The sequence below is a fragment of the Schistocerca americana genome, chromosome 2 (genome assembly GCF_021461395.2).
Source record: "Schistocerca americana isolate TAMUIC-IGC-003095 chromosome 2, iqSchAmer2.1, whole genome shotgun sequence".
NCBI classification, from domain to species: Eukaryota; Metazoa; Arthropoda; class Insecta; order Orthoptera; family Acrididae; genus Schistocerca; species Schistocerca americana.
The window spans coordinates 138,347,286-138,370,074 of NC_060120.1; the positions used below are offsets into that span (position 1 = coordinate 138,347,286).

Here is a 22,789-nt window from a genome sequence, read left to right on the forward strand (position 1 = left end):
ACTGATGGTGAGATATCGGTCTTCTTCTGGTGTTGTACACTGCGGACGTCCCGTAATGTAGCGCCTGGACACGTTTCCTGTCTGCTGGAATCTTTCCCATACTCTTGAGATCACACTTAGTGGCACACAGAGGGACTGTACTACGACCTGCTGTGTTTGACAAGCCTCCAGTCGCCTTAGGACTCTACCAATCGCTGGCCGGAGTGGCCGTGCGGTTCTAAGCGCTACAGTCTGGAACCACGAGACCGCTACGGTCGCAGGTTCGAATCCTGCCTGGGGCATGGATATGTGTGATGTCCTTAGGTTAGTTAGGTTTAAGTAGTTCTAAGTTCTAGGGGACTGATGACCACAGATGTTAAGTCCCATAGTGCTCAGAGCCATTTGAGCCATTCTACCAATCCTAACGTCATCAATATGTGTTCTTTGAGCCAATATCAACTCACAGTCACCATTAGCACATCTCAAAACGTATGTACACTTACTCGCTTCACCGTACTCTGACATGCACCAACACACCTCTGCGTATGTGGACTGCTGCCAGCGCCGCTGTGCGACGACCGCAGGTCAAATGCATCGCATGGTCATACCCCGAGGTGATTTAGACCCGCAAACCTCCCACCAGAACGTGTTTCACCATGTATCAGCATCATCCTTAATTTATGAGCATGAGCGTATATCGTTTTACGACACATAGGTTAGGAGATATCACCTCACATACATTGAGCTGCATGAAAATGAAACGGCCAGGCGAAATGTTCTAGAGATCGATGTGACGCATGTGTAGAAATACATGTAAAATATGTTAAATAGGTGAGGAATATGTTTGGTAAGTGGGTACGTGAGCAAAGCCAGAGGTAAAAATCTCATTCAATACCTCTGAAACGGTTTCACCCAAAATTGGCACACATATTAGTTACAGTCTGGTAAGAAATACTGCAGGGTTGCGAACCACCAGCCTCCTATTGCGGTGATAGTTGTAACATGGAGAGAAAAATGAGGGTGGAACATACAATGACGGATAAGGATAAATGGCCACAGATAGGTGGGAGGGAGAGATGAATATAAAGAGCAGAGGGGCTTATTCACAGGAGAAGGAAGAGGAGGAGATAGAGAAAGGAAAGAGGAGCAGAGACAAGGGGTAGGAAAAGATATGTAGGGAGAGTGGGGGAAGATATGAACAGGGAGAGGGACAGGAGGAGAAGAGGGGTAGGAGTAGATGAACGGAGAGTGGGTGGAGGAGAAGATGGATGGAGAGTCAGGGAGGAGGAGATTGATTAAGAGACAGCGAGGAAAGGTGGAAATAGAGAGAGAAGAGGGGACGAACAGAGAGGAAAGAAACAGATCTACATAAGGGAGAGGAGGAGGAGGGGGAGGAGTACATAGATAGAGGGGCAGTAGGTGGTGGATGCAGAGTCAAGAGTGAAGGAGGAAGACAGAGACTTGGGATGGAAGAGATGATGGAGATGGTTTGGTGGAGGATATGACGATAATGAGGAGGAAGGAAGAGATAATAGGAGATTGGAATAAATACATACCCGTGCACCGTTTGGTACTCGACTAGTATAACAATCAAATGGAAAATACTTCTTTTTTATCAAATAGTCATTACCGTCCCACTTATAGGTAAACGCAAGTTGGCGCCTGACGGTGGACGCGGAGCACGAATGGGGCGAGATCTGGGACAACAACGGCTCCGGGAACGGCATCCTGGGCGCGGTGGTGACCGACGTGGCGGACGCGGGCTACGGCGCGCTCTACCAGTGGTTCCACGAGTACCTGTTCCTGGACTTCTCGCGGCCCTACATCCGCACCGGCATCACGTGCCTGGCGCCGCGGCCGCGCCCGCTGCCGGGCTGGCAGGTGCCGCTGCTGCCCTTCTCGGCCCACCTCTGGGCCGCCGTCGGAGCCTCCGTCCTCGTCGCCACCGCCGCGCTCTTTGCTGCCAGGAGGAGCTCCGACAGGATGCTCGGTGGGCCACGCTTCTCGTTCTCTACTAGCACGGATTAGGCCCCCTACTAGGTCGCTGAGAAGAAAGGGGCGCCCAAAGTGTGGTGTCACCGCCAGACACCACACTTGCTAGGTGGTAGCCTTCAAATCGGCCGCGGTCCGTTAGTATACGTCGGACCCGCGTGTCGCCACTATCAGTGATTGCAGACCGAGCGCCGCCACACGGCAGGTCTAGTCTAGAGAGACTCCCTAGCACTCGCCCCAGTTGTACAGCCGACTTTGCTAGCGATGGTTCACTGACAACATAAGCACCCATTTGCCGAGACGACAGTTTAGCATAGCCTTCAGCTACGTCATTTGCTACAACCTAGCAAGGCGCCATATTCAGTACTATTCTGAACAGACAATATTGTGAATCATGTACCGTCAAGAGCGACGTTCATCATTAATGGATGAAAGTTAAGTATCTAATTACGTCCGCTTTCTGAATTCTCATTCCTTGTCGTGTTCCAGACATCACGTCGGTATAGTTCGTCCATCCTCACGCCAGCCTGCGTGAGCTAAAACGCGTGCATTTCGGCCTCCTCTCGTAACACGGTGTTGGCTCTTCTGCCAACACAACACAAAGACCTAAATGAGGACTGGAATCTTTCGATGGACTTGGTCACAAAAAATATAAAAAAATTCAAGTACGAGGTTAACGAAACAGCTCTGTGTAACCTCCCAAAAGGTTCAAATTGTTTCCGTTTATAATACTAAAGTTTTGCATCATCAATTTTTTTTCAATAATAAAGAACAACAACCTCAATCTGTATTCTGTTATTGAGCATAACACAAAATTAATTTTATTGTTGAGTTACTACAGCACATAAATCATGTTATCGACAGCCATTAACGTTTCTGCCATCAGCCTGTCAAGTAAATTAACATAAACAGTGTTAAGGGATACAGATTTACGTTGTTTGCTTCCTTAAATAACTATTCAGATTTACCTGAGTAACAACAATTTTTGAGACACGTTTTCCTTCAGAAACATATTCAGGATTTTTATCTGTGTCCTACGGCGGAGGTTAGAGTCCTCTCTCGGGCGTGGGTGTGTGTGTGTTTGTCCTTAGGATAATTTAGGTACAGTAGTGTGTAAGCTTAGGGACTGATGACTTTAGCAGTTAAGTCCCATAAGATTTCACACACATCTGAACATTTTTTTTATCTGTGTCATAATTCCCCACATGATCTCAGATTTGTACAAATCGTGACTGAAATGCATTTTCATAGCAGTAACACCCTAAAAAGCACTCCGTCTTCAGGCCCCAAGTGGCCCATCTGGACCATCCTCAGATGAGGATACGGATAGGAGGGGCGTGTGGTCACTATACCGCTCTCCCGGTCGTTATGATGGTTTTCTCCGACCGGAGCCGTTACTATTCGGTCGGGTAGCTCCTCAATTGGCATCACGAGGCTGAGTGCACCCAGAAAAATGGCAACAGCGCATGGCACCCAGGACGGTCACCCATCCAAGAGCAGTAACACCACAAACGTTACTGAAAGTCAGGTTTTTGGCGTTTTCCACTGTTTACCTGCCCATTCGCTGACAAATTTGATGTTGGTGAGAATCTGTAACGTGAGACAGAGCTTCCATTTCTCTGTTTATCGTGGAGCTATCAACTGATATGAATAATGCACATCACGTACTACGTTTTACATGCAATAACGGAGGTCTTTGTATTATTTGCTACGTTATTAACGTATAACATGAACAGATACGTTGATGTTAAGCTCCCTTGGGGTGCACTAGATGTTACACGAACAGGAATAGGTAGAGCTACATTATGACAAACTGATAGTGCATTGCAAAACTAATACCTCAGCATTTCCATCCTGTACGACATGTTGATTAAAATTTCATCACTATGTGAGCTTATTAGCAGTATTTTCAGTACAGAGGATAGCCGTTCGTATAGGTGAAGAATGACTTGAGTATATAGTGTCTTTCGTATGTGTCTTTACTGGCAACACACAATGTCAGAAGTATCTCCACTTTCAGCTTATTCACACAGTTCGGACTTTGAGGAGGATCGGATCATTGTCTCGTGCCATGGGAGCATTCATGACGATATGGACTCAGGACAGCTGTGTGGCTAGAAGAGTATGCACGAATTCTTCCAGTTGGACTACATCTCGAGACCATCGTATTTTCGTACGTCTGGCTGTGACAAATAGACAAATTACAACAGCAGTAACCTGACCAGAGGATACTGGCAGAGTGCCACCACGAACCGTCGGGAACAGATTACTGCAACATCGATGAAGAACTCGATTTTTCATGTATTGTTCACTGCTGATCACCACTGACAACAGAGACCTGCAGGCTGTAGAACCCGAGTCAACTGAGTGAGGTACTACGTTGTTTAGCGACGAGACTAGCTTTTTTTTATTTATTTTTTATTTTATCTTTTTTTTTTGGGGCAGTCAGATCAACGCTAACCAATCCGTAGACTACCTGGTGAAATATCATAGGAAGTAGCAGTTCTCGAGACCAGTACTTCTCCAACAACTCTAAATATGGTCTAGGTAGCTATTGTGAGACGCATGTTCAGAAAGTAAGTGTACCGCAACCATAAATGGTTGTGGTTTTTGACCAAAAAGGGCTGTGATTTTTATTTTTTGAGAGTTGTAGATCCTGAATGGTGGTGAGTACCCCATAATCAGAGTGAGAATCGCAGAATCATGGTAGTACGTAACCTCACGTTGTCGTTTCAAACAAATGTTCAAATGTGTGTGAAATCTTATGGGACTTAACTGCTAAGGTCATCAGTCCCTAAGCTTACACACTACTTAACCTATAGTATCCTAAGCACAAACACACACACCCACGTCCGAGGGAGGACTCGAACCTGCGCCGGGACTAGCCGCACAGTCCACGACTGCAGCGCCTTAGACACGTTGTAGTTTTCATTTGCGTGGAACATGTTGATAAAAAAATCCCACATGCTATGATCCACTCTCTAATCGCGGAAAGAATAGCACATACCGAATTTTTTCGCGAATCAGAACGGTTTATGGGTGAAGGTGTCACGAACCGAACGCGTGTGTTTAAGTGGTGCAGGAAGTGTACTAGAGGCAGAACAACTGTTCGTGGCCAACAGTGGAGTGGAAAACCTCCAATTTTGACTGATTAATGGGATTTCAAAACATGTCACAGAGCAGCACAAGAAAAATCTGATCAGCAACGCTCGCGAGATGCTCCGGCGACTTGAATTATATAGTGAGGTTTTTCTGAGCCATACTGCGACAGAGATAAGAATTGAGTGGCTCATTACACGCCTGATACGAGAAGACAGTCATTATAGTGGCGTCATTTCCCATGTGAAAAGAAATTTAAAACCAAAATTTCGTGCAAAACGATCATGGCCTCATTGTTTTGTGACTGAAAACATGTAATTTTGATCAAATGTCTGCCTGAGGGAAGTGCATTAATACACAAAGATATTACAGTACCCTAAAGAAACTAAAAGAAGCTTTCAAAACAATGGTGGGGCGGGGGGGGGGGGGGGGATTATGGGCGGTCAACATCGAGGTCATCAGCGTAAAACAAAACTGGGGAGTATTGAGGAGATAAGTAATTAGTAACGTGACAAAGTCTGTCCTCCTTAGCCTTATTCAATGCGCTCTTTGACTTATTTGTTTGGCATGTTTTGAACCGACCCCCGTATTCCCCTGACTTGTGGCCTTCAGATTATCATCCTTTCACCTCCCTGAAGGGGCGCCTGAGTGGAATGAAATTTTGAATCTACGAGCGGGCGCAGAAAGAGGTTCTGGAGTGGAGGAAGGAGCTAGCGGGAGCAGGACATAAAGAAGCTTGTGCCACGGCCTACTATATGCATTGAACGGGCAGGCGATTATGTGGGAAGTCAACAAGGGTATGGACAATATCCTGTACTATCTTGCAAAGACACGTTTTCTGAAAGAAAGTGTAAAAATCTCGTACGCTTACTTTCTAAACAGGCCTCGTATTTGAATAGAGGTCTCATTTGATAACTTAAAAGGAGGCTGAATGCTCACCGGGAGTTAGCAAGAAAGGTAAAACATATTACCTACCAACCCTAATGAGGATACCACGTGGCGCATTCCAATTAGATAAAGCAAGACCCCACCCTTTAGTTCACGCTGAAACCACATTGAGGTACGAACGGATTCGTGACCATCTTGTCGGTGGCGTGGTTTGTCATTCATAGACGCTTTTGGAATACGATAGGGAGACGTACACCGCATTGCTACAAGCTTCCAACCACAAATCTTTACGAACTGATGCACCAAGTATTTTTGGCATGCAAAGAAACTGCTTAAGATGGATAAAATTCGGAGGTTGCTTGATTCCATGCCGCAGCGAATCCAGGAGTAGATGTTGACAGTGATCAGTTAGTGAAATGATAGCAACGCGTGGTGATGGGATCGGTAAGGGGTAAGCCACAAAATACAAAATTCTATCGCAAATTTTATTTTCTTCCCAAAGGTATAGCGTTTAAGCAACTTAACTAAATCTTAGAGTAAATGAACTTGAAACAGTATAGAATCAGTATTTAATATGGACCCAGTAAATGAACTTCAAACAATTTAGAATCAATGTTTAATATGGACCCGCGGTCTAGGGGTACGATTTTTGACTACTAATCAAAACGTCCAAATTCCAGAGTTCGAACTGACTCACTGCTTAAATCTACAATATCAATCATCAGCAAATGGCGACCGAGGGCTTCCGGCGTAATAAGTGATCCTTGTTGTGCCAAGAAACTTGTCAAAGAGCGAGGAGAAGCGGACAGAGGTTCAGGCCACTCTCTTGCCCTCGGGTGAGAAATTGCCCCTAAAAGGCGGAAGCGTCAGCAACGACCTACGGCATGAGGATGCTGAAGGCAATGGACACCGCTGAATTAAAGCTATATAATGTGTATCCACAGGACACGTGGCCTCTAACTGAGAAAGTGTCATGATAATCTCTCAATTGGCAAAAGACTGCAAAATAGTTCCCCCCTCGGAACTCCGTGAGGGGACTGCGAAGAGGGTGGTGACCATGAGAAAAAGACGGGCCAACCAACAACGAGATAACATTCATCGAGTCCGAGGATGAAATGTAGAGAAACTAGCAAAATCTGAAAAGGCTTTCTCTAGATGTAGTGGCGGTCAGTGAAGTGAAACGGAAAGAAGAAAAGAATTTCTCATCAGATGGATATTGGGTTATATCAAAAGCATTAAAAATGGCATGATTGGCGTTGGATTCGTCATGAATGGGAACGTCTACATTTACACTTTTATAGATACTCGGCAAGCCACTGTACGTTCTGTGGCGAAGAGTACTATGTACCATCCTCCCTGTTTCACTCGCAAATAGGGCAGGAGAAACCACTATCTATATGCCTCCATCTGAGACTAATTTCTCGTATCTTATCTGCGTGATGCTTATACGAATTGCATGTTGGCGGCAGTAGAATCGTTCGGCAGTCAGTTTCAAATGCCGGTTCTCTAAATTTTCTCAATAGCGTTCCTCGAAAAGAACGTCGCCTTCACTCCAGGGAATCCCATTTGAGTTCCCGAAACATCTCCGTAACATTTACGCGTTGTTCGAACCCACCGGTAACAAATCTAGCAGCCCGCCGCCGATCTGCTTCGATGTCTTCCATCAGTCCGACCTGTAGGACAGAGAGTGAGCTACTGGCAACAGTTAAGTGATAGTATTCATCTCACCAGATTCGGCAGCAAACCAACGATAATTCAGGTGTGCATGACAACATACAAGCAGAAGATTAAGAGATAGAAAAAGTATATGAGGATACTGAACGAGGGATAAAAATCTAATAATCATAGCCGGTAGGAACGCGGTTACAGGGGAACGAATAGGAGAAAGGATTACGGGAGAATTTGGAAATGGCGGTAAAAACGAGATAGGAGGAAGATTAACAATTTCTGCAATAAATTTCAAATGGTAATAGAGAAAGCTTTGTTCAAGACTCATTAGAGGAGAAAGTTTAACTGGAACAGACCCGAACACAGGAAAGGTTCCAGCCGGATTACACGATGATGAGACAGAGACTCCGAAATCAGATATGGGACTGTAAGGCGTACTCAGGTGCAGATGTTTGACTCTGATCATAATTTACTAATGATGAAGAGTAGAGAGAAGGTTCAGAGAATCGTCTGGAAGAATCAGCGCGGAAGGAAGTGGAACACTGAAGTACTGACAACTGACGAGACGCGCTAAAGATGTGGACACTGCGACAAGAAACACCAGAGTAGGCACTTCGGTTGAGGAGGAGTGTAATCTCTGATGGGGCAATCACAGATGTAGGAATGATAAACTTAGGTACAAGGAAGGTATCTGCGAAGAAACCATGTATAGCAAGAGAAATACAGTATAGCCCCAGTAATTCGAACTAATTTGGTCCGAGGCTACCTCGAATTACGAAAATCTCAGATAATTCGGAAATATCACTAAACCGATCGGTAAATCATGAATAAATTATTAATGAACACAATATTACTAAAATCATAAATAAAAAAACACTATAGTACACACCTGTGTTATATGTACATATATGGCACACACATATCCAAGTGGCAAAAATATAAGTTACATTTTAAAGAATTTGTCCATAATCCTCTGGTTTAAAATAGAACCTCGATTTTTAGCAGCAATGTCGTGCCGTCTTCTAAAAAGCACTTTGCCCGTTGGAGTAGCTTTCGTTTGTTGCTAGATATAAGGCTATGCCACATCTAACGCTGCGAAATCCTCGGTGCGAGTGATCACTGGTACAATTTCTTCAGGCAGATCCTCGTTATGAGTCTTCATCGGGTTCAAAACATGGCTCTGAGTACTATGGGACTTAACTTCTGAGGTCATCAGTCCCCTAGAACTTAGGACTACTTACACATAACCAACCTAAGGACATCACACACAGCCATGCCCGAGGCAGGATTCGAACCTGCGACCGTAGCGGTCGCACGGTTCCAGACTGAAGCGCCTGGAACCGCTCGGCCACCCCGGCCGGCTCAGCGGGTTCACTAACCATTTCAACAGTTGTAAGATCGGTCACTTCAAACTGTTCATAGCTGTTCATCCACTCTGAAACATCACTAGCATTCGTATTTTCACATCCAGCAAGCTTTTTCATCAGTTCTTCCAGTGGTATGTCATCTTTATCTGTACTGTAGGTATCCCTTTTATTGCTTAAAATCTGTTTCTAAGACTTTTTTAATGTCTCCGCTTTTTGTTTCAGACCGTGAATCGACTATCCAGCGAACTATATCTTTTACTGAAGATTTGTTTTAGAAACTCTTGGTGGTTCCTTCACCTTCATTTGTTTGTAGAATCATTTGAATCAAACGAAAACAATACCTTTTTTTTATTACTGTAAAACGCCTCGGTCCATAGCCTGTATGGTAGTCGATACGTTAGGGGTAAGAATAATAGGCAAATACTGTCACATTGTAAATCTTCCTCACCAAGCTGTGAACCAGCCTTGTCAAGCCTTAAGATTGCTTTCAAAAGCAAGCACTTTTTCCTTCGGTATCTTTTGGTCTCTGGAACAAAATCTTCGAAGAACCACTTTTTAGAAACATCCAAGCAGATTTTTGGTGGACATACGTAACAGGCAGTGCAGAACCAGTGATATTTTTTAGAAGTCTAGGCTTAGCAGACTTCCCTATTACCACCAGCTTCAGTTTATTGTTTCCATTAGCGTTCGATGTAGCAAGATCTCTTCATGTTTTTTGTACGCCAGGAGAGCCTTTTCTCCTTTTGAGGCTAGAGTCTTAGATGGAAGCGTATTATAATTTAGATCTCTTCCATCGTAGTTATACAGCTGATGAGGAGTAATGCTTTCCTTGCAGTAAAATCGTCCTCAACTTCCTTTAACTCATCGGTAATTAATACAACTTATTCTTGCCGAGTAGGCCCTAAAATTAGATTCGCTTTTTGTCTTTGTTGAGTAAACCAAACGAACAAAGCTTTATTCGTTTTTTCTTACTCAAATCTTTACTGACTTCTGTTCAAGTGACGACTCAGCAACAAGTTTTTTTTAAGTTTCCCCTTTGTCTTGTCTTTTCAAAGCATCCAGTTTCACATTCAGCGTCACAAACTTTCTCTTGCCTCTACCACTCATTGTAATTTGCGAATTAAAACATTAATAAACACACAGTTGGAGATATCCAGTATGCTGTACATACATATAACACTTTAAAAATACCGCGACACAGGTGGGCTCACTACATTACGGATGTAACCACACAACCAACTACAGTACATATAACAATGATCTGCCAATGTGGTAAAATGTGTACTGTGTTGTTACTTAGGTGTACTGTAATTTAATGTCCACAGTTTCTGAATAGGCACAACAGTAGGGGTAACAGTAATGGAGGTATGCACTGTACGACTGTATGTCAGGCGGTTCCAGTTAGTGAAGGGTCGACAAAGGCTGATCAAGCACAGTCCCCGAAATCTGACAGTACCTGTCCATCAACAATACAAATGCATTAACAGTCTGAGGCCAAGGTTATTTCTGTGCATTATGAACGGAAACCCGTGGGACAACACCTGTGTTGTACATGGAAAATTGAAAGGAAATTTAGAATGTAACACATTCGAAAGTGGGTAAAACTTAGATGCGGACAACTTACAACTTATGAAAAGTGTTTTTACTCTAGTTTAATGTAAAATTTTAATTGTCTTAAGACCGGTTCGAATTACACGGAACCTCTAAACACAGGGTCTCGAATTAGTGGACCTTCAATTGATCAACGAAGGAACGATGTACAAAAATGTTCAGGGAAAGATGCGAATACAGGAAAACAAATCCCTTAGGAATGAAATGAAGAGGGAATGTAGAACAGGTAAGAAGCAATGGCTGTAGGAAAGATGAGAAGAAATCTAATAAGAAACGATCTTTGGGAGGAGTTCCGAGGAGTACTGCTATCTTGGATGTAATGGTGTAGCGATATTGTACATTTTACTTAGCACTGGCTTGTGGAATTTTCGACTTGACCTCGACTTTTCTCTGGATGAAGCATTGTCTTCTTGTGTAACGTCAACAATGACCCTGAGATACTGGTTTCGCGCTAATTAGTGCGGACAGGATCGTTGTTGAGCTTTAGCAAAGAGCGGTGGCATGCAGCCACGTCACGGATACATACGTAGTATAAAGAAATAGCTAGATTGTATAATTAAGAGTTGGTTTGTTGGACAAAAGTGTTTGAGTAATTCAGTTATTTGGCAGAAGGGCGCGCGGGTTTGGTTTTGAGATTTATAGTTAAACCAGTATCGTGTTTGTTAATCTGCGACTTTCGTGGAGGAATATATTAATGGTAGAACTTGAATGAAAATGCTTCCAAGTTCGGTGATTACTTATTTAATTACCGTGAAAACGCGACGTAGTACTGGCTACTTAAGTACAAATGTGACAGGAGTTTATCTCTTAACACAAGACTGCATGAGTTTAGTCATTGTTAGGGAAGTGTGCTACGTGCTAAACAGACAATAAAACAAAGTAATTTGACTGGTTCTGTTATTATTTCAAAGTGATATTTTTCATTTTCCTTAACTGAACAACTCGTATTCTTATTAGGCACATGTCCTGGCTTACTTCGTGACAAAATTCGTTCTCTCAGTAAAGGCATCAAATCACGATCCGAAAGCTGCAATTAAATACGTTGACAAACTAAAGAGACAGGGACATATACATTACAAACTGAGTAAGCTTATAGAAAAGTCAAAACAACCTTCAGTGGAAAAAAACGTGGTTACATTAAGCGTGCAAAGGGAATTCCACGGTTAAACGCAGGTGAGGGAGCCAAAGAGTACATTGAAGGCCTCTGTGAGCGGTAGAACATTTCTGATAACTTGATAAAAGAAGAAATTGAAGTCAATGTGGAAGACATAGGCGATCAAATATGAGTCACAATTTATAAGACCTCTAGAATCAAATAAGGCTGATGTGATGGATAACATTTCATCGGAATTTCTAAAGCCATTGGAGTACGTGGCAACCAAACGACTATTCAAGTTGGTGTATTGAATCTATGAAACTGGCGATGTCTCATCATACTTTCGGTAAAATATCATCCACACAATTCCGAGAACACCAAGTGTAGTTACTGGCGAGAACAATCACACAATCAACTTAAAAGCTCCTGCATCCAAGCTGCCGACAGGATCAATATATAGAAGAATGGAAAAGAAAACTGAGGATCTGTTAGATGACTGTCAGAGTGACTTTAGGAAAGGTAACGGGACCAGAGAGCCAGTTCTAACATTTTCAGTGATGATGAAGGCTAGACTGAAGAAAAATTAAAACACATTTCTTGGATTTGTCTGCCTGTAAAAAGCGTTCGACAACGTAAAATTCTGCAAGATCTTCCAAATTCTGATAAAAATAGAAATGATCTACAGGGAAAGACGCGTGATGTACAGCTCGTGCAAGAACCAAGAGGGAACAATAAGACTGGAAAACCAAGGATTAAAATGGGTGTAAGACAGGGATACAGTCTTTCCGCCCTACTGAACAATCTATACAACGCAGGAGTAATGACGGAAGTAAAGGAAAGTTTCAAGAGTGAGATTAAAATTCATGTTGGATGGTTGTCAGTCATGAGATTTGATGACGACATAGCTACTTTTAGTGAAAGTTAACTAGAATTACAGGATCTGCTGAGCAGAATGAATAGTATAATGGGTACGGAATATGGATTGTGAGGAATCCAGGAAAGGAAAAAATGTAATGAGAAGCAGCAGAAATAGAATGGCGAAAAAATTATCATCAGAATTAGCGCTCGTCATAGACTAAGTGAAGGAACTGTGCTACCTTGGCAGCAAAATAAACCGAGTCGGACGAAGCAAGGAGCACGTAAAAAGGCTAACACAGACCAAAGAAGTGTACTGGTATCAAACATAGGCCTTAATTTGAGGACGAAATTTCTAGAATGCACATTTGAAGCACAGCACTGTACGGCAATGAATCATGGATAGTGGTACAATTGGAACAGAAGAGAATCGAAGAGTTAGAAACGTGGTGTTACACAGAACGCTGAAAATTTGGTTGACTGATGAAATAAGAAATGAGAAGGTTCTCCAGAGAATCAGCGAATAAAGGAACATATTGAAAGTATAACCATAAATATCCATTATGTAATGAACATTGCCACAAAATTTGTTACATTTCGGGCTGATGATTTATGTAATAATTTCCATCTCTGTCGGTGTATTTCATTTGCTGTAGATGAATCCCCTTGCAACTTACAAGGTTCGAAGGTAATTTTGTAAGGGAAACGTATGTAGAAATGAGACGATTTGGTATTACGTCAAAAATGGACTAATTATTGGTGGTGGAATAGTGGCGAAACACGTATGGTTTTCTAAGAGACTTCTTTTCTACTACTTTATTAACGTGATGAGTAAGAAGCGGGGCTGCATTTACGGGCAGCAGTGTCGTAGGCCAGAAATTTTTCGGCAGAAGCCCTTCCTCACATCGTCAGAATTCTTTGGTTTTAGATTTTCGAGATACTTTTCGGCTGTTATTGTGACCAGCTATGCACTCTGTTTCTTTCATTCCAAACGTTTCAAGTTCCAGGCTCCCATCACAAGCTTTCTTCAACAACAAAACCAGCAACAATGTAGCTATCACTCGTAGCCATATTGTCATGAGAGGTGGTGCAACTTTATATTAACAAAAGGGGAAGTTGTTCATTTTAGCTGTCTCACTTGCAGGCTGTCACAGATGATAGCTGTGATTACTGCGAGGGTTAGTCTTGAGTCCTGCTGCCGCAGTTTTGTCGGTAGAACACTTGTCCGCAAGAGACAAAGGTCCAAGATTCGAGTCCGGGTACGGCATAGGACTTTAATCTACTCGGGAGTTTCAAATCAGGAGCAGATTCCGCTTCAGAGTGAATATTCATTCTCGCCTCCTGTTTTCTGTGATTTGTCGCACTGTGTAACAGCTTAAATCGCTTTGTTATTTGATGAAGATGGCTATTTTTTTGCTTTGGTCTATTTCCTGCACAGCGAGAACATCACTCATAAAATTACGTAAATATTATCTTAAAATATTCCCCATTTTTCCGAAGATATCGGAGTTCCCAAGAGAAAAATAACTCTGTTTTCATCCTATAGCTGTTTCTTTGACTTTCATTAAATGTCGAATGATGTACCGCTGGTGGACAAAAGCCATCGGTGAGTGGATTACAGCTTATACAGTGCGGACATCGGTGCGCACGAGTGCACAAGGGGTATTAGCGTTAATTAGTTATATCGAATATCGAAATAATATATATATATATATATATATATATATATATATATATATATATATATATCATACGCATGAAAGCGTCTAATAACGTATCAAATGCAAAGGTCAAAATATCAGCACCTTGCTACGCGATTTAAAAAATGAAATTTAACAACTTCACACAGTAAAATTACACTGTGATTATTAAAGTATTAGCTCATGCGAGGGGTGTAGCGTTCCAAATTATTTGCTATTGAACTAGCCCAGGTGTGTAATGTTTATCATAGATAAAGTCATTCTATAGATGATATTTTTTTCTCTCCTACCACCGCCTCATCACTCTCTATTTAGTAGTCTATATGTCTGTTTAATAACCATTTTGTCCTCATCGGGGAATGTGTTGTGAGAGTTGTGTGTCACAAACACATCCAAAATGAACTTACTCTCGGCATCAGACACTAATTTTTAATGATTACTGGTTTAACTGGAAATCCAAAAACAATCAGCTAGAAGCTTACGTTAAATACAATTTGTCGTCATACAACATAAGTTTTTGTAACGTTAAAGGGCTTACTACTTCACAGATATTTTTCAATTAATATAATATTCCGGGCTATTATGCCGTGGTCTAACGGATTTCACCTAACTGAAGTGAGATCCCTTAGACCACAGCGTAATACCACGGAATATTTTATTAATTGTGACAGTTCCGGTCGGCCGTGAAAGTTTACATTTTACAATTGGATGTTCTTCACTCATCCAGACACGCCTATTTTACATATTTTTACACCAGTCGGTGACGGTGAAATGCGTAGTGTATGAATGGTTTACGTATTTACCTGGATAATTGTGTTATTTATGAAAAAGTTGCAACTACAGTTAGTAACTAAAGAAACGTGAATTTCTTTTTAGAGAAATAACTTTGTCTTCCCCAAGTATCCACAGTCAAATAATTTGAAATAATGACTGTTTGCCAACGTTCCACGTGATGTATCTATGTACCGAAAAACGAATCTTTTCCAGAATGACAGTTGAGAATGTTATGAACATATATTAATCTGTCACAACACATTCATAATAAACCAAATAGTACACAACAGGCTACTGTCTGTGGGCAAAATTGTCCGTTACGTAACAAAATTAGTTGTACTTTGGCAGAGAGGTGTAACATTAAATCGTTGCAGATTATACACTAAGCCAGATGTAGTTGGCACCAGGTCTCCACATACAGGTAAGGCAATTCCTGTAGATTACAAGAATGAGGAATATCCAAGACTGCAGGGCTAAAATCATAGAGAGGGGAGGGAATCGCACTTCGAGTATTTTCAGATGATGAAACAATGATCGGATATGATTATACTAGGTGGCACGAGTTCCTGATTGGGCAACACGTGAGAGACAAGGTTTCGTAAACTGCTTACGCTTCTGAATCACGACCCAGAAAAAGCTTTCACAATTGTTCGTTACGTGGACGCATTCCGTTCCAGATGTGCAGTTGGCTTGTTGCGTTTTTGTGTACAGTACTAGTTTAGCGCCCGCTGCCTCCTTCGCGTAGACTATATTGGCTGCATGGTTTTCTTGTTAATAGAATTTTTATGTTATTTAGAAATTGTAACATCTTCTAACTTTAAATGCTAATTAAGGTCATAGAAGCATAGTCGTTTCCGAACGCACCTCTGACGAAAAAGCGATTTTGATAGCTGGAGACAAGAGGTCTCTCTCTTAATTTCCATTACAACTTTCATCCTCTACCCAAATTTATTTGTAAGTCAAATACTAATGATCATAGCATTAAATACGTTGTTGCATAATGAAGTATTTTCATTAAAATTTTCATCCTCTATTCCTCCCCCTTAAGGGCTGAATATCCAAAAGACACTGAAATACATTTCTTTTTATTTCTAATCAAGAAACTAAATACAAATTTTCTGAGATTTTGTCTCGAAAACCGTTTTGTAATGAATCACTTCCATAAAACCTCTCGCCCCCTATTTTAACCCCTTGGGGGTCGAATATCCAAAAAACACTGTACACTGTAACAATTAGGTTTTTTATTTTCAAAACAGAAGCCAAAAGCAAAATTTCTTTAATTTAGTTTTAAAAATGGTTTCATAACGAAACATTTTCTGAAAAATTTTCAACCCCTTTTCCATCCCTTTAGAGGTTGAATATCGAAAACACTGAAATACTATTTTTTGTATTTGTGATCGGGAAGTGAAATATCATTTTCATTGTGTAGCTTTAAAAATGTCTTAGTGGTAGTTTAATAATATTTGTTTAAAAAACATTTTTCCACCCCCTGTTTCACCCTCATAGCGATTAAAATTCCAAAGGTACTGAAACAAGTTTTTCTCCATTTCTCATCGAAAAACTAAATACTAATTTTTGTAGTTGTAGCGTCAAAACTTCCTTAATAGAGACGTATTTTCAAGAAAGCCTTTCGTCCCCAATCTAACGCCATTAGGGATGGAATAAAAAAAATCCGTCCGTAAACAACACCTACAGTATAAGCTCAACGTCCTCTCCAGATTTTAAGTTTCTATCCGTGGCGTTTTGGGCTGAGCGATGATGGGTCAGTCAGTCAAGATATTTCCTTTTATGTATAAAGATTTACGACCATCTCCTTACAGAAAGTATGAAAACGTAACAAATAGCCAATGTAGCTACAGGAAAAAATAGAAGCGGCGAAAAATAGCGGTATTTCCACAGTGAGAGGTTGCTAGTAAGACTGTGACCACAACGCTTTAGTGACATATAATTCGTTTCGGCTGGTAGACAATAAAAGATAATGTACAATAAACATAACGAGTGTTACAGCAAGCTTTGTTATCCTTGATGTACTTTTATCTGTCTCTTCTAAAGGCTAGTAAACACTATGATATGCCTGATAAATATGTCCGGTATGATATTTAAAACTAGCTATTTCTATGCGTCAATAGAACAATATCTACTCTACACCTTAGCCTGGTATTCATCATGTTTCAAGACGCACAAAAATTCTACTCCCGTCTTGTAGCAAAATGATAAATATCCTCAATGTTGCGTACACTCTGCCTGTAAACCCATTTTTTTTCTATGTACACTGTGCGAAGCCCTTCATCTGCAATTTCGTGTCCAAAGACATCAGAATTAATACCTGAATGCCAAATGAAACTGCATTTGAGTTGTGGTTTCGTCATACGCTAAGATCTTGGAAGATTTTACAACAAGTATGCGAATGGGGATCGAAGCGCTGTGAGTTCTCCCCACAGCGATGGATAAGACATTTCCCTATAACATCACTTCTTGTAGAAGAGCTAGTCCAGCAACTATGCAGGAGAGGTCTGAAAGATAGTAGAAGAGCTATTGCCAAAAACAAAGCTGTAAGTGAGGGGGTCGTGAGTTGTGTTCGGATGGCTCAGACAGCAGGGCTTTTAGCCGTTGGGTAGCGGTCCGGCTCAGTGTTTTAATCTGGCAGGAAGTTTCAACTTAGCCCAGATTCCGCAGCAGAGTGGAAATTCATTCACGCAGAGACTGGCCGCGCCATTATACCTCTGTGTAACTTGTCTTATTCTCTAAGTCAGCGTATTTGATGTGGAGATAGCCAACAAGAGCTGCTGATGAAATACGATGATAAGCTTAAACATTATAACTACTTCCCACCGCGACGGTGGATGTGGCTTGGTGGCGTTGCGGGCTCGTGATGCGGTAACAGAAGTATGGAAGCGGAGCAGAGACGCACGGGGTATCACCTCAGCGAAGATATGCAAATGGGGAAATTCCTCGAGATAAGCGACTCTGACAAAGGACAGATTACTATTACGCAGATCCTGTGAACCAGTAACTAGAAAATGGCTCTGCTGGTCGAATGGTCATATGGTACTGTCGGGAGCATACATAGAAGGAGGTAGAAGGACAGTGGACTACCACTTGGCACTAAATGGTTGAACGCCCACGATACTTCACATAACGTGGGGTTCGGAGGCTTATCTGCTTTGTAAAGAGGGACAGTTGGTGATCTGTGGTATCACTGTTGAAAGAGCAAAAAAATGGTTCAAATGGCTCTGAGCACTATGGGACTCAACTGCTGTGGTCATAAGTCCCCTAGAACTTAGAACTACTTAAACCTAACTAACCTAAGGACAGCACACAACACCCAGCCATCACGAGGCAGAGAAAATCCCTGACCCCGCCGGGAATCGAACCCGGGAACCCGGGCGTGGGAAGCGAGAACGCTACCGCACGACCACGAGATGCGGGCGTTGAAAGAGCACGCTGTTCGTACACGCACAAGTGTTTCGGAGCACACAGTTCATAGCACATTCTTGAACATGGAGCTCCGCAGGATACTACCCATACGTGTTCAGCCGTTGATCCAACGACATCAACAATTACGATTGCAGCCGGCACTGGATCATCGGCAGTCGAACGTCAATCAATAGAAAAGTGTGGGCTCTTCGGGGGAATCACGTTTCTGCTACACTAGGTTGATGGGTGTCTCCACAAACGTCATCATCGAGGTGAACGGCGGCTCGAAACATGCAGCGCGCCACGGACGCAGGCTGGCGGGAGCATTATTTTCCTGCGCTTTCATGCGACCTGTGGTAGTAATCGAAGACACGCTTACAGCTGCGAACCGCCTACATCCGTTCACGCTTTGTGTCTTCCCTAATGACGGTGTCATCTTTCAGCAGTATAATAATGCGTGTCTCGGAGTCATAATCGTACTGCAGTGGTTTGAGGAGCACTATAGTGAACTCACGTTGATGTCTCAGTCACCAAATTCTCCTGATGCAAATCCTATGGAACCCATCTGGGTCTGTATCGGGCGCCATCGCCGCGTACGCAAATGAGCGACCCGTTATTTACGCGAATTGCATTACCTGTGCGTAGACATCTAATGCGACATACCTCCACAAACCTACCAACAAACTGTCGCATGCCTGATAATGGTGTATTTCGTGCATAAGACGGACAAACAAGCTATTCAGCAATTGGCCATAACATGTTTGATTCATCACTGCAATCCTTCAACCATTATTAGTTTCGAGTTATCGATTATCATCAGGTAACATGAAAATTAGAACCAGGTTGCATGCATTCGTTCATAATGACTTGTTAAGAAATACGAAGCAAATCGGTCTTGGGTTTTATTTTAATTATTTAATTTAACTTTACTGCTTTATTTTTATTTTTATGCTACTCTAACACCTGTACGTACAAGGCAAGGTAAATAATATTCTGTTACCTGCTGGTGATCGATCGATCGAAGCTGATGGTGAATAAGGCGTTGTTTTAACAATATCTATTGATGTTTCTTAAAGATGACCATCTTAAAATATCTGTGGTGCACGCCCTGCACAAAACAGCCCATATCGTTTCAGTTGTCTTTTTACGTACGACGTGCAATGCGATTGTTAGCCATCTGGGGAATCTGAGATTAGTGACAGCGACTTTACAGGGGAAGACGCGGTACGCGCGGCTGCAGGCAGCAGGTACTCTACAATAGAAGACTGCTTCTTTCGGTCGGTGGGCCTGCTGGTGTTGCAGACGCCGGACGTGGAGCGGCGCCACACACGTGTCGTGGGCCCCACGCGCCACGTGCTGTCCTGGCTGCTGATCGCCTACCTGCTCGTCACCGCCAGCTACGGCAGCGGACTCTCCTCCGTGCTCACCGTACCAAAGTAACGCACATATCTAACCAAAGGACAAAATTATTCTCCATTTACCTGAAATTCTGGCCATAAGGCAGAGGGGGGATTAAGAGGGGTTGGGAGTTATCAAACCTCTGCTCTTTAACCTGGGATTAAATTATTTGAAAATACGAGGCGTATTCCAAAACTAAGGTCAGAAGAATCTTCAGCTGCTGAAATTCACGGTGAATTATGCCTAGTGAGTAGACGTGAAATAATCAGTATCGTACAAGTTCCAAACGGTGCCGAGAATTTCAAAATGGTCGCACAAATATTCACGATGACAGTGGAGTGGCAGGCCCAGTATTTGGACCGGCGACATCGTTGATAATGTGAACCAATAAGGTCCAAGTGATCGGCAATTGACGGTTAGTGGTCAGGCCAATGAATTCCAAAATGTGGTTCCAACCTCAGTTTACAGAATTGTCTCTGAACAGGTTGGATATCACAAACCATGCGCGAGGTGGTTTCCAAATATGCTCACTGATCAGCACAAAGAGCAAAGAATGCGTAAACACACCAGTGTTTGGAGCCCGATAGACAAGTTGCAGATGATTTGTTTTCCCACATTGTTACAGATGACGAGACGCAAATGTCGTACACCAACAGTCAATGCACTGGCGCCTTTCAAGTTCACCAAAACCAAAAAAGTTCAGCCAATCTCAGTTCTCGACTCGAAAAATGATGGCTACCGTTTTTTGGGACGAGGATCCTTCCTTTCGAGTGATTTCATGGGCCGTGTGTCAGCAATTGCAATTGACGTATGCTGTGAAAGCAAACCAATCACAATGATCCAAAATCGACGTCGCGGAAAACTGTCGTGTGGCATGGTCCTCCTACACGACAACGCACGCCCTCACACCGCTACCAACACCAAGATTAAGTTAGAGGAACTTTGTTGGGATCGTTTTTATCATCCTCCGTACAGTCCCGAACCTGCACCAAGCGACTGTTTTCTCTTCTTGGATTTGAAAATATGACTAGGTTGACGATTTCAAAACGACGATGAACTCAAGCCTGCCGTTAGCAGTTGATTCAGTTCCCAGGCGGCAGACTTCGGTGCAGAGGGGTTGAAGAAGCTGGTGCAGCGTTACAGAAAGTGTGTAGGTGTGAATGACGACTACGTGGAAAATTAAAGTAGATTTGTAGTAAAATATTACTGTCAATAGAAACCTTTTTACACGACCTTATACTTTATGATCAAACATAACTTAGTGTTGTAATACGCCTCGTAATACAGAAATTAACAATTAGAAATAATTGTGAATGTATGATATTTTATGAAATATTCCTACGGTATATTAAATAAATATTACTTGTATCATTTAATAAAGCTTACGAGGTAACGCATATTACTATGGGCCTGTGGCCACCGTATATCCTCTCAGTACACACTGCTGCTATGCCGTAGGTACGAGCCGCCCATCGACAGTGTGCGCGACCTTTACGAGAGCGGCATTGAGTGGGCGGCCACCCACGAGGCGTGGGTGTTCTCGCTCAGGGAAGCCACTCAACCGGTAATCACTGACCTTTACCACCGCTTCCGAGTCCACAAGGAGGACGTCCTGCACGCCAGGACCGTCGCCAGAGACCTCGCATACTCCATCGAACGGCTGCCAGCAGGTGAGAGTTTGTGTGCACTTTGTGTCAAATTGTGTGCCATCTGTTTCAACCCCTCATTGCGTTTATTGTCCTCTATCTTTTCTTGTATCAAATTTCTCATTTTATTTACACTAACATAAAATTTCCTTTACTACCTAATTAGCTCTTAAAAAGAGTATTGGAATAAAACAATTTTTAAAACTCGTTGCAAAACGCTGAACCCATGACAGTTTGTGATCCTACCTTGGATGCACACTCACACCTTACGTTGAACTTGACGTTGATATGAAAACTGAAAAATTTTAGAGAAGTAAGTAGAACGCTATGGCAGAAAGTAAGGAAGGAAACAATGCTGAAGTTCCACTAGAGAATGACGGTACCAGAAAGTTTTTGCGTCGATGAAGCATGGCTTCTTACTAACAAGGACAAAATAAGAGTCGAAACCGCCGAAATGCGATTGCTCTGATCAGTGGTGGCGTGTCAGAAAGGGAAAGCAATAGAAGTGAAGATATATGGTATATATTAAGCAGTTACAGCTGTAACGTCGAAAACAATAGAATAAAGTCTAAATTGGAGATATCGTACAGAATTGACGAAAATGGATGTTTTCCAAAATCTGTCGATAGGCAATAAGTCTAGAGTTTCTGTAGAATTGGCTGACCAAAGGGAAGATGTAAACATGAAGACCGTAGCCGGTCGAGAGTCCCAAAGGATGAGTATGATAAAGGTAATTCAGTGTACTGACTGACGTTCCCCAGTCTAATCACACTCGAGTGAGTTGGAAGTTACTACGGATTTAAGATAAAAATACATTATTCTAGACAGTGTACGATGCATCTGCGACATTATATGTCTACGATGTCTCACAATTTTCCCGTATGAACGCGTCGCAGGCAACACTGTTCCGATCGAAGTTTCCTGAATTTATCTGATGGATCAAGTCATGTCATCTTCCTGCTGCCTATCCTAGGGCTCCACAACTATGCTGTAGAGAAAGTTCCGTGTCAATCTGATGTTTCCCTTTTCTCACTTTCTTCTGTATGGTGTGACTCTCAGAGAAAATTTATTGCCCAAGAAACCCAGCCATGTTTTCGAGTCGGTGATTTGGTGACAAGTTCATGTCGACAGAAATGACTGATATTCTTTACTGAAATTTATATTCGACTAAAGTTATACACTTAGGTAAACTTCTTGTTAGGTCACCCTATTGTAGAGCCGCCAATGAACTTTTGTGTTGTAAGCTGCCATACCTTTCAGAAGTATGCCTAAATGTTCATGCAACATTATAAACACGTT

At 42.3% G+C, this 22,789-nt stretch overlaps 1 protein-coding gene across 1 annotated transcript in view; it reads left to right on the top strand.

Annotated features, from left to right (window-relative positions):
* LOC124593834 overlaps positions 1-22,789 on the top strand; it is a 105,147-nt gene that overhangs the window by 19,737 nt on the left and 62,621 nt on the right. The window contains exons 3-5 of the mRNA XM_047132182.1: positions 1,624-1,969; positions 19,687-19,882; positions 21,303-21,514. Coding sequence (XP_046988138.1) covers positions 1,624-1,969; positions 19,687-19,882; positions 21,303-21,514 — 754 coding nt within the window. The remainder of the gene's footprint in view (positions 1-1,623; positions 1,970-19,686; positions 19,883-21,302; positions 21,515-22,789) is intronic.